The sequence below is a fragment of the Symphodus melops genome, assembly GCF_947650265.1.
Source record: "Symphodus melops genome assembly, chromosome: 13".
In the NCBI taxonomy this organism is placed as follows: domain Eukaryota; kingdom Metazoa; phylum Chordata; class Actinopteri; order Labriformes; family Labridae; genus Symphodus; species Symphodus melops.
In genome coordinates this window covers 1,305,806-1,319,320 of record NC_136703.1, presented here as the reverse complement: position 1 = coordinate 1,319,320, position 13,515 = coordinate 1,305,806, and the positions used below count along the sequence as shown (strand labels likewise).

The window sequence follows — 13,515 nt, the reverse complement described above, 5'->3', positions numbered from 1 at the left end:
GGGGGATGGGGGGGATTGCAATTTCATCTGTGCTGTATGTTTAACATGGAGCATATTTGACAAATAAACAACCTTGAACCTTATTGCACAAAAGAAGAAGAAAGAGGTTTTCTTACTCTGTTAATATAAATAAAGTCGTTCCAAACGAAGACAAGAGAAACTTTGTGACTGACAAAACAGAAGGTCCTTTATTCATTTCAACGACAATAAAGGCACGAGGCAGACGTCTCTCTGCTTTCCTTTTTGTTCTGCAGCCAAATGTGCAAGTCGACAAACTCCGTCAGACAGGAATGAATCTGGCAAACAGTCGCAGGTCAGGTTATGTTCTGTCCAAGCTGCTTCTCCTGATCTCATGTTCTGCACCTCCTGCCCTGCCGTCTGTACTACTCCAGACGAAAACCATTAAAAACAATAATTTATAATAAAACAAGCTAGTGACGCCGATTAGCTGCTTATCATTCACAGCACAGGCAGCAAATCATACAATTAAAAAGATATACAAAAATAATCTCTTAAATAAAATCAAAGCAGAGACAAAAAGAGAGGATGAAGGAATGTTGTTGTTCATGTATGTGCCATTATAAACCCGACATAAAGTGGTCTTTAAGAAGACCACCACCCACTCCCTTTAACTCCTCTTTGCTCTGAGTCACATTTTTAGTCCCTTCTTGATGACGAATGTTTGAACAAGGAGAGTGGACCCGAAGTATTTCTAAATAAAAACGTAAAGCGGAATGTTTTAGTTATTCAAATGGGATTCCTGAAGTTTGTCAAATCCGATGCTCCGTATTCCCACAGCGGCCATTTTCCTGACATCGGATTAAATGGCGTCGTCGAGGGAGAGATGTTTCTTGACGCAGCAGGTTGCACGAGCAGAGAGTCAACATTTGTTTTGAGCATTTCAAAGCTTTAATATTGAGTATTGAATACTCGGCTCGACGTTTGCTGAAAATGGCCGCTGAGTGAGCAAAGAGTCGGGACAGTCCTTCCCGCTGTAACACCTTCTGATGCTGAAATTATAAATCTATATGATATCACAAGTGCAAATGAACAATTGTAATGTATTTACAAACAGCTGCAGTGGTTAAAAGTGTTTCTGTGTGTCCGTCTATGAACGAGCTAACGCGACTACTCTGAGGTTTAGTTTTCATATTTACAGGCCATGAGGGACGCCAGCCTGCGTTTAGTGCAGATCCTCCAGTTACTTAAACACGTCGAATAAAAACATAAAGACAAATGTCCAAACATAAAAGTGCTACAGTGACAACGATGATAAAGCATCGTTAAAAAAACGTCAAATAAAAGATTCTGTCATGAAGGTCGAAAGGAAACCTTGACATGTGTTATTTCACTTCGGTCAGAGTTCAAAGGTCACATGATCTCCTCCTCTTCTTCAGGTGAAATCAGTGTCCTCGCTCCTCTTCAACATGTGTGTGAAGTGTGTTGTTGTAAATCCACTCTGATCCTGTATTTGATCATGTCTATAAACCCCTCTATTTCAGCCCTGCTCAGAACAGGCTGTTTCTGTGTCTGTAGCTTTAAATATGTAAATGAGCTGTGTCTGACCACGCCCCCTCTCTGGAAGGGCTCGGGTGTACTCGCTGCTTTCTGGCTCCATGTCCTATTGTTTACGGTGAGAAGGCAGACTCAGAGGGCAGAACAAACACCTAGCTGTGGGAGTGTCACCCACCTGGGGGAGGGGCTACTGCCCTTTGTGATGTCATGAAGGGACAATCTCCAAACGGCCTGTTTGAGCAGCCGATGACGTCACCTCAACTTCTGTGCAAATAACCACGCAGGTTAACACGGAGCAGAAATTCAAAGTTAAATGAGTCTGAATCATGTGGAGCGTGCTGCAGCGAGCCGGCCAATCACGTTCAGCTGATTTAAAAAAGAATCAAGTTTTGTAGTAAAGTAAGAAAATCAGTTGATGAGTTTTGGGGAGACTTTTAAAAACCATCGAGATGATGAAGAGAAATCGAGTTTTGTAAGAGCGATCGTTTGAGAGGAATGACCTTTGAGTGAAATAAAACTGAAATGTTCCTTACTGTACCACAGAGAATGTGTGTGTGTGTGTGTGTGTGTGCCGTTTGGTTTGGGAGCGCCTCCACGGGGACGGGGCCCTGACAGGACGGGACGCTGGCGAGGGCTCAGGATGCGGTCGGCTGGGGTCAGATGGTGATGTAGTGTTGTCGCAGTTTGGCCAGCAGGAACTCGTGGGTTAAATTATGTCTCGTGATGATCCCGACAATCTGGAAGAAAAGACGGATACAAAAAAAAAAACAAAGGGTCAGATGGTAGTGAGAGCGTTCGGAGCTGAAACATAAATCAAGACGTGACCGATACGATATTCCTCCGTGGATTTTATGTCTGATCGTAAATAAACGAAACGCTTCCGAGCGCAGCAAGCTGCCGTCAGACGGACACGGGAATCTAAAGGATAATAAACAACCTCAGTCCTGAAACTATCTGACATCCCTGTCCTACCCTGCGGTTTACTTTAGCTCCACCCACTTCTCCAAACATCATCTCTTCTTGTCCAAAATAATCCAAAATGGCGGCAGCCAAAAAGACCAGGGCTCGATGGTACTTACTTCTCCGACTGCGTTGACCACGGGTAAATGTCTCAGGCCCATGGTCCTGAACAGGTTGAACACCTGGGAGATGCGCGTGTTTGGGGACACTGTGTACGGACACGGGTTCATGTAGGGGGTGACGTCCTGCAGGAAAAAGGACACGGCAGGGGTTTTAACCACGCTGCTCTGCAAACTCAGGTGTGAATTAAAAAAAAGAAAAAGTTTCCACAGCTGATAACATGAATCTGCTCTGTCTCATAAATATGTGTGTGCAGCTTCATGTTTCATCCACGAGGCTAAATGTTCTTTAATTCTTTAAATCTGACGTCTGTAGAAAACGTTCAAACATTGCTGCCTCCGGCTGCTAGTTTATCTTTCTCTGTTGTGTTTAATTAGTTTTTTATTTTTAATGAGTTTGTGTTTGTGTGTTTCTATTTGTCTCCTGTGAAGCACATTGGCTTTATGTTTGTATGAAATGTGCTCGACAAAGAAAACTGAAACTGACTTTTAAATAAATATCAGCCGATAAAAAACACACGTGGCATCACTTACAAGTGTTGTTTTAATTAAGGAAAGAAATAACGCTAACCCCTGCACAAAACATGCTGCAAAATGTAAAATGTGCCGGAGCTGATGAGTCGGGTCAGAGTTGCATCTCATGCTTCGTCTAATATGTGCAGATAAAAGATGTCTGTTCGTGGGCCCTCCCCTCCGCTGTAAACAGTACGTACCACTATCATGCGGGGGTTTAGCAAGGCGAGGTCCACGTCGTGGATGTCAGGGTATCGTGGGTAATCTTCGGTCATCTCTGCGAAGGACAGCCTGGGCTGAGTGGCGCTCTGTGACGGACGACATGCAGAGATAATCAGTTAGACTGACGGCAGAATCACGTGCAGAGCGAGGACACGTTATGGTCACATCTTCACAGTTTAACGTGCAGGTGTGAGAAGGTTTCAGTTCAGATCAGGTCCAGGGTTCACGTGTGTGTGTGTGTGTGTGTGTGTGTGTGTGTGTGTGTGTGTGTGTGTGTGTGTGTGTGCGTGTGTGTGTGTGTGAGCGAGGGACTGACCGACTGGCTCTCGGTGTAGCAGACCCCTCTGATGAGCAGGTTGACCAGCTGCGAGCGCAGGATGAGGCCGTGGAAGGTGAGGGGTCTGAAGCGCTCCTCCATGGTCCACTCCTCACTGGGGGACTGGTCCGGGTACAGGTTTGGATAGGGAGCGTGTCTGCAGAGGGGGGACAGAGTCAAGAGGGGCGGACTACGAATCCTCGACACACAACAGAAGGACGACATGCAGATTCACTTTCTTAGGTCTCTTTTCAAACTCTGAAAAGTGCGAATTAGAAATATTTCTATTTTAATAAAAATATCCTGAGTTTATAAAATGATGCTTTACAACAAACAACAACAGATACTGGAAGCTGATGCAGAGGCTGTGCTGCCCTCTGCTGGATGTCCCGTGCAACACACGTCCTTATTCCCATGCACGAACACTTCACGATGCAACTAACTAAACCTCATCATAAAATAATGAGCGGTTTATTCCCCGAGGAGAAGAAGCCTTGCACCCAGAGCACGACGTGTTCTGTACCTGCACCCCAATGTGTGTGTGTGTGTGTGTGTGTGTGTGTGTGTGTGTGTGTGTGTGTGTGTGTGTGTGTGTGTGTGTGTGTGTGTGTGTGTGTGTGTGTGTCCCACCTCCTCTCTAACATCTGCTGCAGCAGGTCCTCGCCCTCCTCCGCCGGCTCTGCAGCAGCGTTCTGCTCGTCACAAACGTTTCTCAGCTCGCTGGACGGGTACGACTTCATGGACTGACAGCGCCGCCGCTGTTCTGCTGCGCGGGACACGACGCTAGATTTCTACAAGCGACAACGACAGACATTAGAAATGTAGTTCTTCTCCCCCTTCGCCTCACGAAACACACATTTCAAACTTGATTCATTTCCTACTTTCTTTCATTTTCAAATTGGAAAGGTGAGTGTTATAAACCTCCTGCAGACACTCGGGTCGGACACAGCACCACCAGCAGGGGGCGCTGCACTGCAGTACTGCAGGACAAGAAGAGGCTGAGCTTTAAAAAGGGAGGACAAACCTTGAATCTGATGTTGTTGCTGACCAGGATGTTTCCCTTCATGAAGTCTCGCTCATTCTGGCGGTTCTCGGTGACCACGGGGAAGGCGTGGTAGACGGTGGTCCGCAGGATGCTGACTAAAGACTGGACGCGGGTGTGGGGGTACACGTAGGTCAGGTTTGGCTCCATGATGTCGCTGGCCGTCAGCCTTGAGAAACACAAACAAAATAAAGGTGAACACACTCGGACGGATCAGAGAGGTCAGAGCGAACGGAGCTGCAGCTGATGGCGGCTTTAATCGAAGGTCAAACTCATTTACTCGATCTGCGTCAATTTAGATTTTTTATTTATATTTCACACAAACCATCAGATTACGCTTCCACACTGTCGGTAAGGATCTAACCCAAAGTGCACAAAATGATGAGTCATGTTTATTTCTTTGAGCCGAAGATCAGGCTGAAGATTTGAAGTCGAGCCAGGCTGCTTAAATGCAATGCATCATGGTACATGTAGTCCCTTGCTTTCTGTGAATGCCACTTCACGTATTGAAGTCAGAGGAACAGAAACGTATGAGAGTACAGATGAGGTGTGAAATCTCACTTGTCCATCTCGACCTCCGTCTCCCACTCGAGCAGCGGGACGCCTCTCAGCTGGACGTGGATGTCATAGATCCCCTTATTGAAGAAATCTCCGGTCCACTTTGCAACCTGATGATCAAACACGGAAGCTTTTAAAACTCAAACTGAAGACAGGAAATGATTTGAACAAATGTGCGTCACGTTACCATCAGAGTGATCATGATAGGCAGCCCGTATGTGATTTCATTGGTGGATTCAATGAGGATGACGGTCAGACTGATGGTCATTCTGACCACGCCCCCTAGGAAGGAGGCGGCTCCGATGAGGGCGAAGGTTCCGGGATAGATGTCCATCCCCAGCTTCCTATCAGAGGACACACACACACACACAGTGAGAACCGGCATGACTTCGGTCAGAGTGGTGGGAGGAGGCGGGGCTTAAAAGCGTGTGAACAAAGACTTGAGTCAACAGACGGTTTCTGATGTTAACAGTCATTACTGTCAGCTGAGAGGAGCTCAAAGCCTCGGTGGGACAGCAGGAGATGAAAATCATCCAGTCAGCAGATGTGGACCTGCAGCACCAGACGGGATCCTACTGCAGGCTCGACTTTGCGCGTTCACTTAAAGAGGACACAGCGCCCCCTGCTGTCTAAATGAAACATCTGTGTTTCTGTGCTTTGGTCCAAATATAACATGAATCAAGCAGCAGAGGAGGTTTGTGACCCTGCAGAAACCAGCTCTCTCAGAACACTCCGTTTTGGTGTGTGTGTCTCTTTAAATGCAATAAGCCCCGCCCCCTGAGTTTTCCCAGTAGACATCTCTCCTCTGTGGAGAGAATAAAAAATGGCTGGAGGTGGAGTCCTCAGACTTCTGCAGACCACAAACAGACAGATTGATTTATTTCACGTGTTGTGGGTCAAACAGTTCTGGGACTTTTTGAAGAAGAACCGTCCAATCGCGCGCTCCCTGAGAACGACACACCTGAGGCCACGCCTCCTCCAACACAGGAAGTAAAAAGGTTCCTGTGGTGAGGAATCAAACATGGAGGAGGTTTCCAACAGTTTCTAGAACGTTGGGAAAGTTCCTTCAGTCTGAAAATGATTCTGACGATGTTGATCGAACACGTTTGTTACGCTGCGGGCGGAGAACACCGTGCAGCTGATGAAGCGGCGTGCACAGCTACGCTTTGGTTAATCGAGCACGAAGGAATCTTACACTTTGAGGATGTTGGCGACCAGACGTCCGAAGGCGGCCCCGCAGAGCAGAGAGGGGACGAACAGGCCGCTGGGTACGGACACGCCATACGTCCAACACGCCAACAGGAAGTAGAGCAGGAAGAAGACGGACAGAGTCACGGGGCTGAAGGTACCTGATGGGAAGGACAAAGACGATGTGTTGTTTCAGGGCGTTTCAGGACATGAAAGTTGAACTTGGAGTGCGTTCCAGCTCGTCTCACCGTCCTGGTGGAAGAGCTGGTGGATCGCAGCTTCCTGCGGGTTGAAGAACAGCGTGGCCATGTCGTTGTACGTCTTGTTGGCGCAGAAGAACTGCCGGATGGTCGAGTTGATGTCCTCAACGCCTGACAGCTGAAAGGAGGCAGCTTTTAAGTTTCTGCGTCACCTGAACCACCGGTACATGTTTCTCATCTAATTACCTAGTTGCTATGGTAACAGATGAAATCATTTCAATAAGCTCCGCCTTTTTTAGCGACTCCTTTTCAACGTTACGAACAGATTTTTTTTTCTTTTTTTAAAGTCTGACGCTTACCGTGGCGTTATGGGTCGTTGGTGTGGACAGGTCACGACATTCGCCCAACAACAGGGACGCTGCAAATATCACCATTGTCGTCACCATGGAAACCAGCAGGCTCTCGAGGACTCTGGAACAAACGCGGGAATCAAGTCAACGTCTGAGTCACACGTTTAAAAAAAAAACAACAACAACGCCATCTTTAACCGACGGGTAACACTCACCGGATGAACTTGGCCTTGGGGTGAATGTGTTTGATACGATACTTGGACAGACTCTTGTTCACGCAGTTGAAGAGCGCCCCCAGCAGGCCGCCCACCACCCCCATCAGGACGAAGAAGGCCAGGTCCACCACCGTCCACAGGTGGCAGTTCTTATCTCCATCAGCGCACTGCTCACAGTCAGTCAAATCAAATCAGTCATCGCCAAGGATGAAACCTTCGACCTAAACAAGACCAGAGCATCAACTCTTCACCTTGAACTCTCCGAAGTTGAGCAAACCGGGCAGCTGGAAGGAGCCCCACTTGTTGAAGTTGATCCCCGAACGGAAGAAGTTGAGAGTGAAAGTGGCCGACATGGAGCAGAAGAGCTGAAAGAGAAGAAGAAGAAGAGTCGGTGCTGTTCGGTCCAGGCTGTGTTTCGATACGTGATCAGAAGAGTCTTCGGGTCGGTCGTGCTGCATGTCACTGCTCCTTTATGTTGCTGAGCACTTTAATGGCCCAGTCTGCATAGACTGTTTAATGACTGTACTCACACCTCTGGCACTACCTCAAACACCTCTGTACATGCACATGTAACTAGTTTCTAGAAGGTCAGCACTTTGTTTCTAAGGCTCTTTAACTGTTTTACAGGTCTCTTTTAAACGGCACACATGTTTATTATCATATGTACAGCACTTTGGAGACATTTCTTTGTTGTTTAAATGTGCTATACAAATAAAGTGGATTGGATTCTCTCCGTCACAGGTTATGTACATTATGCTATATAAGTTTAAGTGTAATGCTAATGCTAACTGCACAGGTTTAACCTGTAATTATGTTTACTCTTAGTCACATAGGGGCTGCTAAATCTTGTTTGGGGGATTATTGTATACAGAGGGGAGGGGGGACAGCGGGATCAATAAAGTATCTATCTATCTATCTATCTATCTATCTATCTATCTATCTATCTATCTATCTATCTATCTATCTATCTATCTATGTAAGTGATCGGCCCTGGTTCAAGCTCCTCTCTCTCTCCTCTCTCTCTTCTCTATCCACCATCTTCTTCATCCATGTTTTTTTCACGCTGATCCGAGTCCGGGTCGTGTCGGTCGCTTCTCCCAGCAACGTTTTCCTGCTCCTCCCAGGTCTGACGGGATATATAATCCCTCCCAACATACTCTGGGTCTACCCCATTAGGCGTGCTAGGAAATCCTCCATGGTGAGGCGTCCTGGAGGATCCGGTCAGCTGTGACCTCTCCGTCCGGCTTTAAGCTACAAAACGAGCAGAAAGACGAGGAACATCTCGTCCCTCTCGCTACGCGTTAGATAAGGTCACGTACCACTTTCCAGGTGAGCGCCTGGTTCCAGAAGGACGAGCCCTCCTCCAGACTGAACAGGGTTCCTCCTATCGGAGCTCCAAAGGCAGCAGCGACTCCAGCAGCAGCGCCCGCGGACACAAAGTCCCGCTTGTCCCTGAAAGAGAGAGAAACAAAACACAGTGACGACGCACGACGAGTGAAATCGAGTGCATCCGTCCCAAAAATGATCCGACTCTCTCGGGGTTGAGCCCCTCGTTTACCTGTCACTGCGGAAGTACGGGAAATCAAATCTGATCCTCTTGAAGGTGATGCTCTGAAACTGAAACAGGAGAAGCTTTTCATCAGGGACCAGGCTGCGATCATTAGACCATTAGAAAGCCGAGGGGCGTTTAGTTAGGACGGACTCAGGAAGACCCCTGATTCACATGATCAGGAAGGACTACGGGCAGCATGCGGCCCCCATCGACCCTCAACGTGCTCAATGTTTACATATCAATTAACTGGAAACATGAAGAAGTGATGAAGATGTGTCCGCTGTGTGAACGTCTCTGTTGTACCTGAGGAAGACCAGCTCCCACGATGGCTCCGCTGTGGATCATCGGCCCTTCTTTCCCCACAAACAGACCTGACACCAGACAGTAAAAACAGGCTTTTTTTAAAAATGACTTCCTGTGCTTCTGAAGCCAGCCTCTAGTGGACACTCCAGGAACTGCAACGTTTTTGCGTCGGCTTCATTTTTCAACACTGAAAAGATGCCGTGTGATAAAATAAATCTTACCCTTGGTTAAAATGAGGAGTATAAAAATGTTTTCTGTAAAAAGCTCAGTTTTCTCTGATGCGAGTCCTTCGGGTCATATTTTACCTCCGGCCACGCTGAACAGGACTCCTGAAGCTTTGCAGAGAAACGTTCGGAGACGGACGATCCCGGGAATCTTCACTCCGTTCAGGTAGCTTTTGATTTCTGGGATCCCCGAACCTGCTGCTACAGGCTGCAGTCAGAGACAAGAAAGCGCTAACGTGTTAGCATTATATTACGATTCTTCAGCAAAACACAAAAACAGAAAAATCCTTCGAGTCTGACCGATTATAAAACTATAAAACCCTCTGAAGGAGTTTAATCACCGAGTTCAGATACCAAACCAGAAGGATGTGAGGCGTCTTACCTCGATGAGGACGAGCACGCTGGCGATGAAGATGAAGGTCATGTTGATGGACAGGAGCTCCAGCAGAGACAGAGCGAGGCAGCCTTTATCCGTGCACTTCTCCACAGCTGGAGACGTTTCATTACGGAGACATAACCAGAAACCCTTTCATCGAAGCAACCTGCTGAGTCAGCGATAAATCACTGCATATATGATGAGTCACTCTGGTCCTCACTGAGGATCCAGCTGTCAGAGGGAATTCATCTCTGTCTGCATGTTGAAGGATACAATCCGCCACCAAAGACAACTTGATCCTGGTGAAGAGACGTACGAAGAAATCCACAAACAAGCCCACCTGAAAGAGACGTGCGGGTCAGAACCTCAGGTGACACCGTAAACACACTCCAGCTCGTCTAAACTGCTAAAACAGAAAAGTTGCCCGTCTGTGTTTTTTTGCAGTTTAGACAACGAGCAGGAGTTTGATGCAATTTGAACCAAGAAATTGCAAAATTGTGTTGCCATGGAAACAAAACAGGTCACGATATCATTTGATTTTTTACTTTAAAAAAAAAAAAGTTTGGTATCATGAAATATCTTCATCTTCTGTGTTTTATCAGAAAAGTCTGAAATGACACCAACCAGGCCGACTGTGACTCCGATAGCAAACACCATCAGCCACCGCACCGCTTCATACTTCCTGGCTTTCTGTTGGCAGAGATCAGGAAACAAAATTCACTGAGATTATAGACAAATAAAAAAAAAATACATTTTTATTGTTTTTAAAACTTTTTATTGACAGCTGAATTAAATGACAGTTATTAAGAGAAACAAAGGATGGAAGTTTCTGTAACCCTGATTCAAACTGTTAAAAAAATAATAATTACAGGATAGTTTAAGACAAAGGTTATGAATCTGTGTTTCTCAACTGGAGGGTCGGGACCCATAAGTGGGTCGTGAATGTCCGTGCCGGGTTCAAACCTGTGGCCATTTTCCCTCCTTTCTTTTTCTTCTCTCTCTCTCTCTCTGTCTCTCTCTCTCTCTGTCTCTCTCTCTCTCTGTCTCTCTCTCTCTCTCTCTGTCTCTCTCTCTCTCTGTCTCTCTCTCTCTCTCTCTGTCTCTCTCTCTCTGTCTCTCTCTCTCTCTCTCTCTCTGTCTCTCTCTCTCTGTGTCTCTCTGTCTGTCTCTCTATCTCTCTCTCTCTCTCTCTCTCCCTCTGTCTCTCTCTCTCTGTCTCTCTCTCTCTGTCTCTGTCTCTCTGTCTCTCTGTCTCTCTCTCTGTCTCTCTCTCTCTCTGTCTCTCTCTCTCTCTCGACACTCTGCAGGTTCCTGCAGTCTGCACGCTCTGCACACTTTATCAACAGATCACTCTGCAAATTACACTTCACACTTATCTCACCTTGTTGTCCATCCCCTCCAGAACCTCCACATACGGCTCGTTGATACAGCGGTCATAATCCAAACTCTGTACCAGCCAAAATAAACAGTGTTACTATTGCCAAGGTCACACATGTGTGCACCAGAGACGGCATGAAAACAACAACAGTGACCTTGTTTCTCTGCGTGTTTGTGTGTTTCTCACCTCGTAGTCTTTTCTGGGGAGGATCTCATCTTCTTCTTCTCGGATTTCCCCGAGGATCGTCTTTGAGGGGCAAACAAGAGAAAACAGACACGTGCAGCAAATCAGAGTCAACCACTAATTAAACGACAAGTCAGAACCTGCATTCAACTGAAATAACAAAGAGGAAACATAGCAGTGACGACGAACCCCCTCTCTGACATTGTCCCTTTTAAAGGGTCATAATACAGTTTGGTGTATAAATAACAGAATGTGTGTCTCTATTTTTTGAAATGCCGGAATAAAGAAGAAATGTACCATAAACTTTAAGGTGAAGTAACTCCAGTTACTTGGAACATTTCTGGAGGGAGTTCAGTTTGAGGACAACAAAAAGAGTAGTAAATATAATATAATAAATATCAAATATCACCCTCCAAAGTCATTGTTGCTATTTTAACCCTGCTGCAAAATCTTTCAATGCAAAACTGATTATTTACCCAACAACACGTTTTAATTAAATCAAAGAGTCTGAAGGATGTGGATTTAGTATAGAGGGTTATTACTTTACATTAAAGGATTATTACTTTACATAAAAGGATTATTACTTTACATAAAAGGATTTTGGGTCAATCAAGTTACATTTGCAAGCCGGATGAAAGAGGACATTGTGATACAACATAAAAAATTTAAATACTGTAAAGAACCTTAAAATAAACCACATTTAAGAGTAGGGGAGTCTTAATTTGATAGATTTTTAGACGGAGTTCGGTTTGAGGTCTTGAGCTTCATGACTTTAAAGAAAAGCAGGAAGGAGAATCTCCCTCCTGTGACGTCACTGTGTCAGTATTATTGTTGTTTTAGTCCAGCTGACACTCTTGCAGAATGAATGAATTGGAAGTTATTGGAGAAGATGTGAAACAGAGCAGAGTGAGTGAGGGTGGAGCTGGACCTGCACCCGAACCCTCAGCAGAGACAAAAACAGGACTCAGACTAAAACCTGCAACTGGTCCACACCTGCCCCGCCCCCCCACAGGTATCACACATTCATTTACCAGCTCCTCTGGTGTCCGCGTCTCTCCTTCTCTGCAGCAACATTGGCAACAAAAACAGTTTCCACAACACGCCATCTTCGTTGTTGTGTCATGCTGTGTTCACGGTCCGTGGTAAAACCGGGCATCAGCAGACAAAAACGCCATCATTTAAGGACTAATTCCCAGAAAAATATTTTTAAAAGCACGTCGGACATCATGGTTTACACAAACTAAGAAGTTCAAACTGTATTCATGTACTAACATGTATACCCATCGTTCATATCGTAACTTTTGATAGAGGTTGTCATATTTCCCATGACAAGTAAACGCATCAGGAGAGGCAATCCCACAGTGTCACGTGAGGAACAAGAGCGTCAAGACTGCGTCTTATTTACGCAACAAAAACCTCACAAAACTCCCTAAACGCGTTTAAATTTATATACAATTAAACTTTAATTTCTTTCACCGACGTCTTTTTTTATTCATAAGTTAGATTGAATGTCAAAAATAATACGTTAATAAAAAACAATTAGGTTGGTTTAATAAGTATTAAACATTTAATATTGAACTACAGGTAACTGGGACATGTTGTGCTGCATTCACTGCACATCGGAAACTATTGTATTCAGCCGTCTGCGCACTTTTAACTTAAACAAATTAATTATGTTAACAGTTTCTTTAAAATAATCGTGTGATGACCTCGTTTCATTTTATGAGGAAATTACAGCTTTTCCTGATTATCATCGACAAATACAAATTATGGGCAGCAAAAACTATTTAAAATCTGTATTAGACGGGGCATTACCTCAAACAATTTTTTTTGCATGTGGTCGTTGATATTGAGCTTCAGTTTCAGATTTTGAGTCGAGTTTATGGGAGAAAATCTGACTAAAATAGTTTTGTTTTTTTACGACAACTGAAAGAACCAACGCGAACGGTTTGGGCAGCCGTTGCTCCTCGGTCTTCGTGTTTTCCGTTCAGCATTGAACGCATCACTGTGTAGACGTGATTCCCATGCTGCAGTCGCCGCTGTTTGTCCCAGGATAGAAGACCGGATCTACTAAAGACGAGCAGCTGGAGGAGGTGGGAGAGGCGATGTTTCATTTACATTTACCGGCGTTAACTTTGCACTCCGGTGTTTAACGAATCCTGCAGGACTCTCGTAGTTTTTCACCACCGATGGGCTAGCATGGTGTAGCTTTAGAGAGCTACCAGGTTACTACGATCACACCTTTACCGTGCACGTATAAAACTTTCTCTAGGTCCTGATCCTCTCTCCCGTGCATGTGCT

The 13,515-nt window shown here is 45.5% G+C and overlaps 1 protein-coding gene across 2 annotated transcripts; it reads right to left on the bottom strand.

The window, feature by feature from the left end:
* Positions 1-169: 169 nt before the first annotated feature.
* clcn6 (chloride channel 6) lies at positions 170-12,499 on the bottom strand. 2 transcript variants are annotated; one of them, XM_079360344.1, is made up of 23 exons: positions 12,246-12,499; positions 11,218-11,277; positions 11,035-11,100; positions 10,278-10,343; positions 9,927-9,993; positions 9,660-9,766; positions 9,359-9,485; positions 9,054-9,121; positions 8,757-8,815; positions 8,518-8,650; positions 7,450-7,563; positions 7,199-7,365; positions 6,993-7,104; positions 6,682-6,811; positions 6,441-6,594; positions 5,433-5,589; positions 5,249-5,355; positions 4,670-4,856; positions 4,276-4,436; positions 3,646-3,802; positions 3,308-3,415; positions 2,595-2,720; positions 170-2,252 (listed from the first exon to the last, which is right to left on the bottom strand). In XM_079360344.1, the coding sequence occupies exons 1-23, from the start codon at positions 12,318-12,320 to the stop codon at positions 2,172-2,174; spliced, it is 2,589 nt and encodes an 862-aa protein (XP_079216470.1). In that variant the 5' UTR covers positions 12,321-12,499; the 3' UTR covers positions 170-2,171. The 2 variants fall into 2 exon arrangements, with proteins under 2 accessions (XP_079216470.1, XP_079216471.1); XM_079360345.1 differs by lacking the exons at positions 9,927-9,993; positions 10,278-10,343; positions 11,035-11,100; positions 11,218-11,277; positions 12,246-12,499 and adding an exon at positions 9,994-10,121 and having other exon boundaries at positions 9,660-9,819.
* Between the last annotated feature and the right edge of the window lie 1,016 nt (positions 12,500-13,515).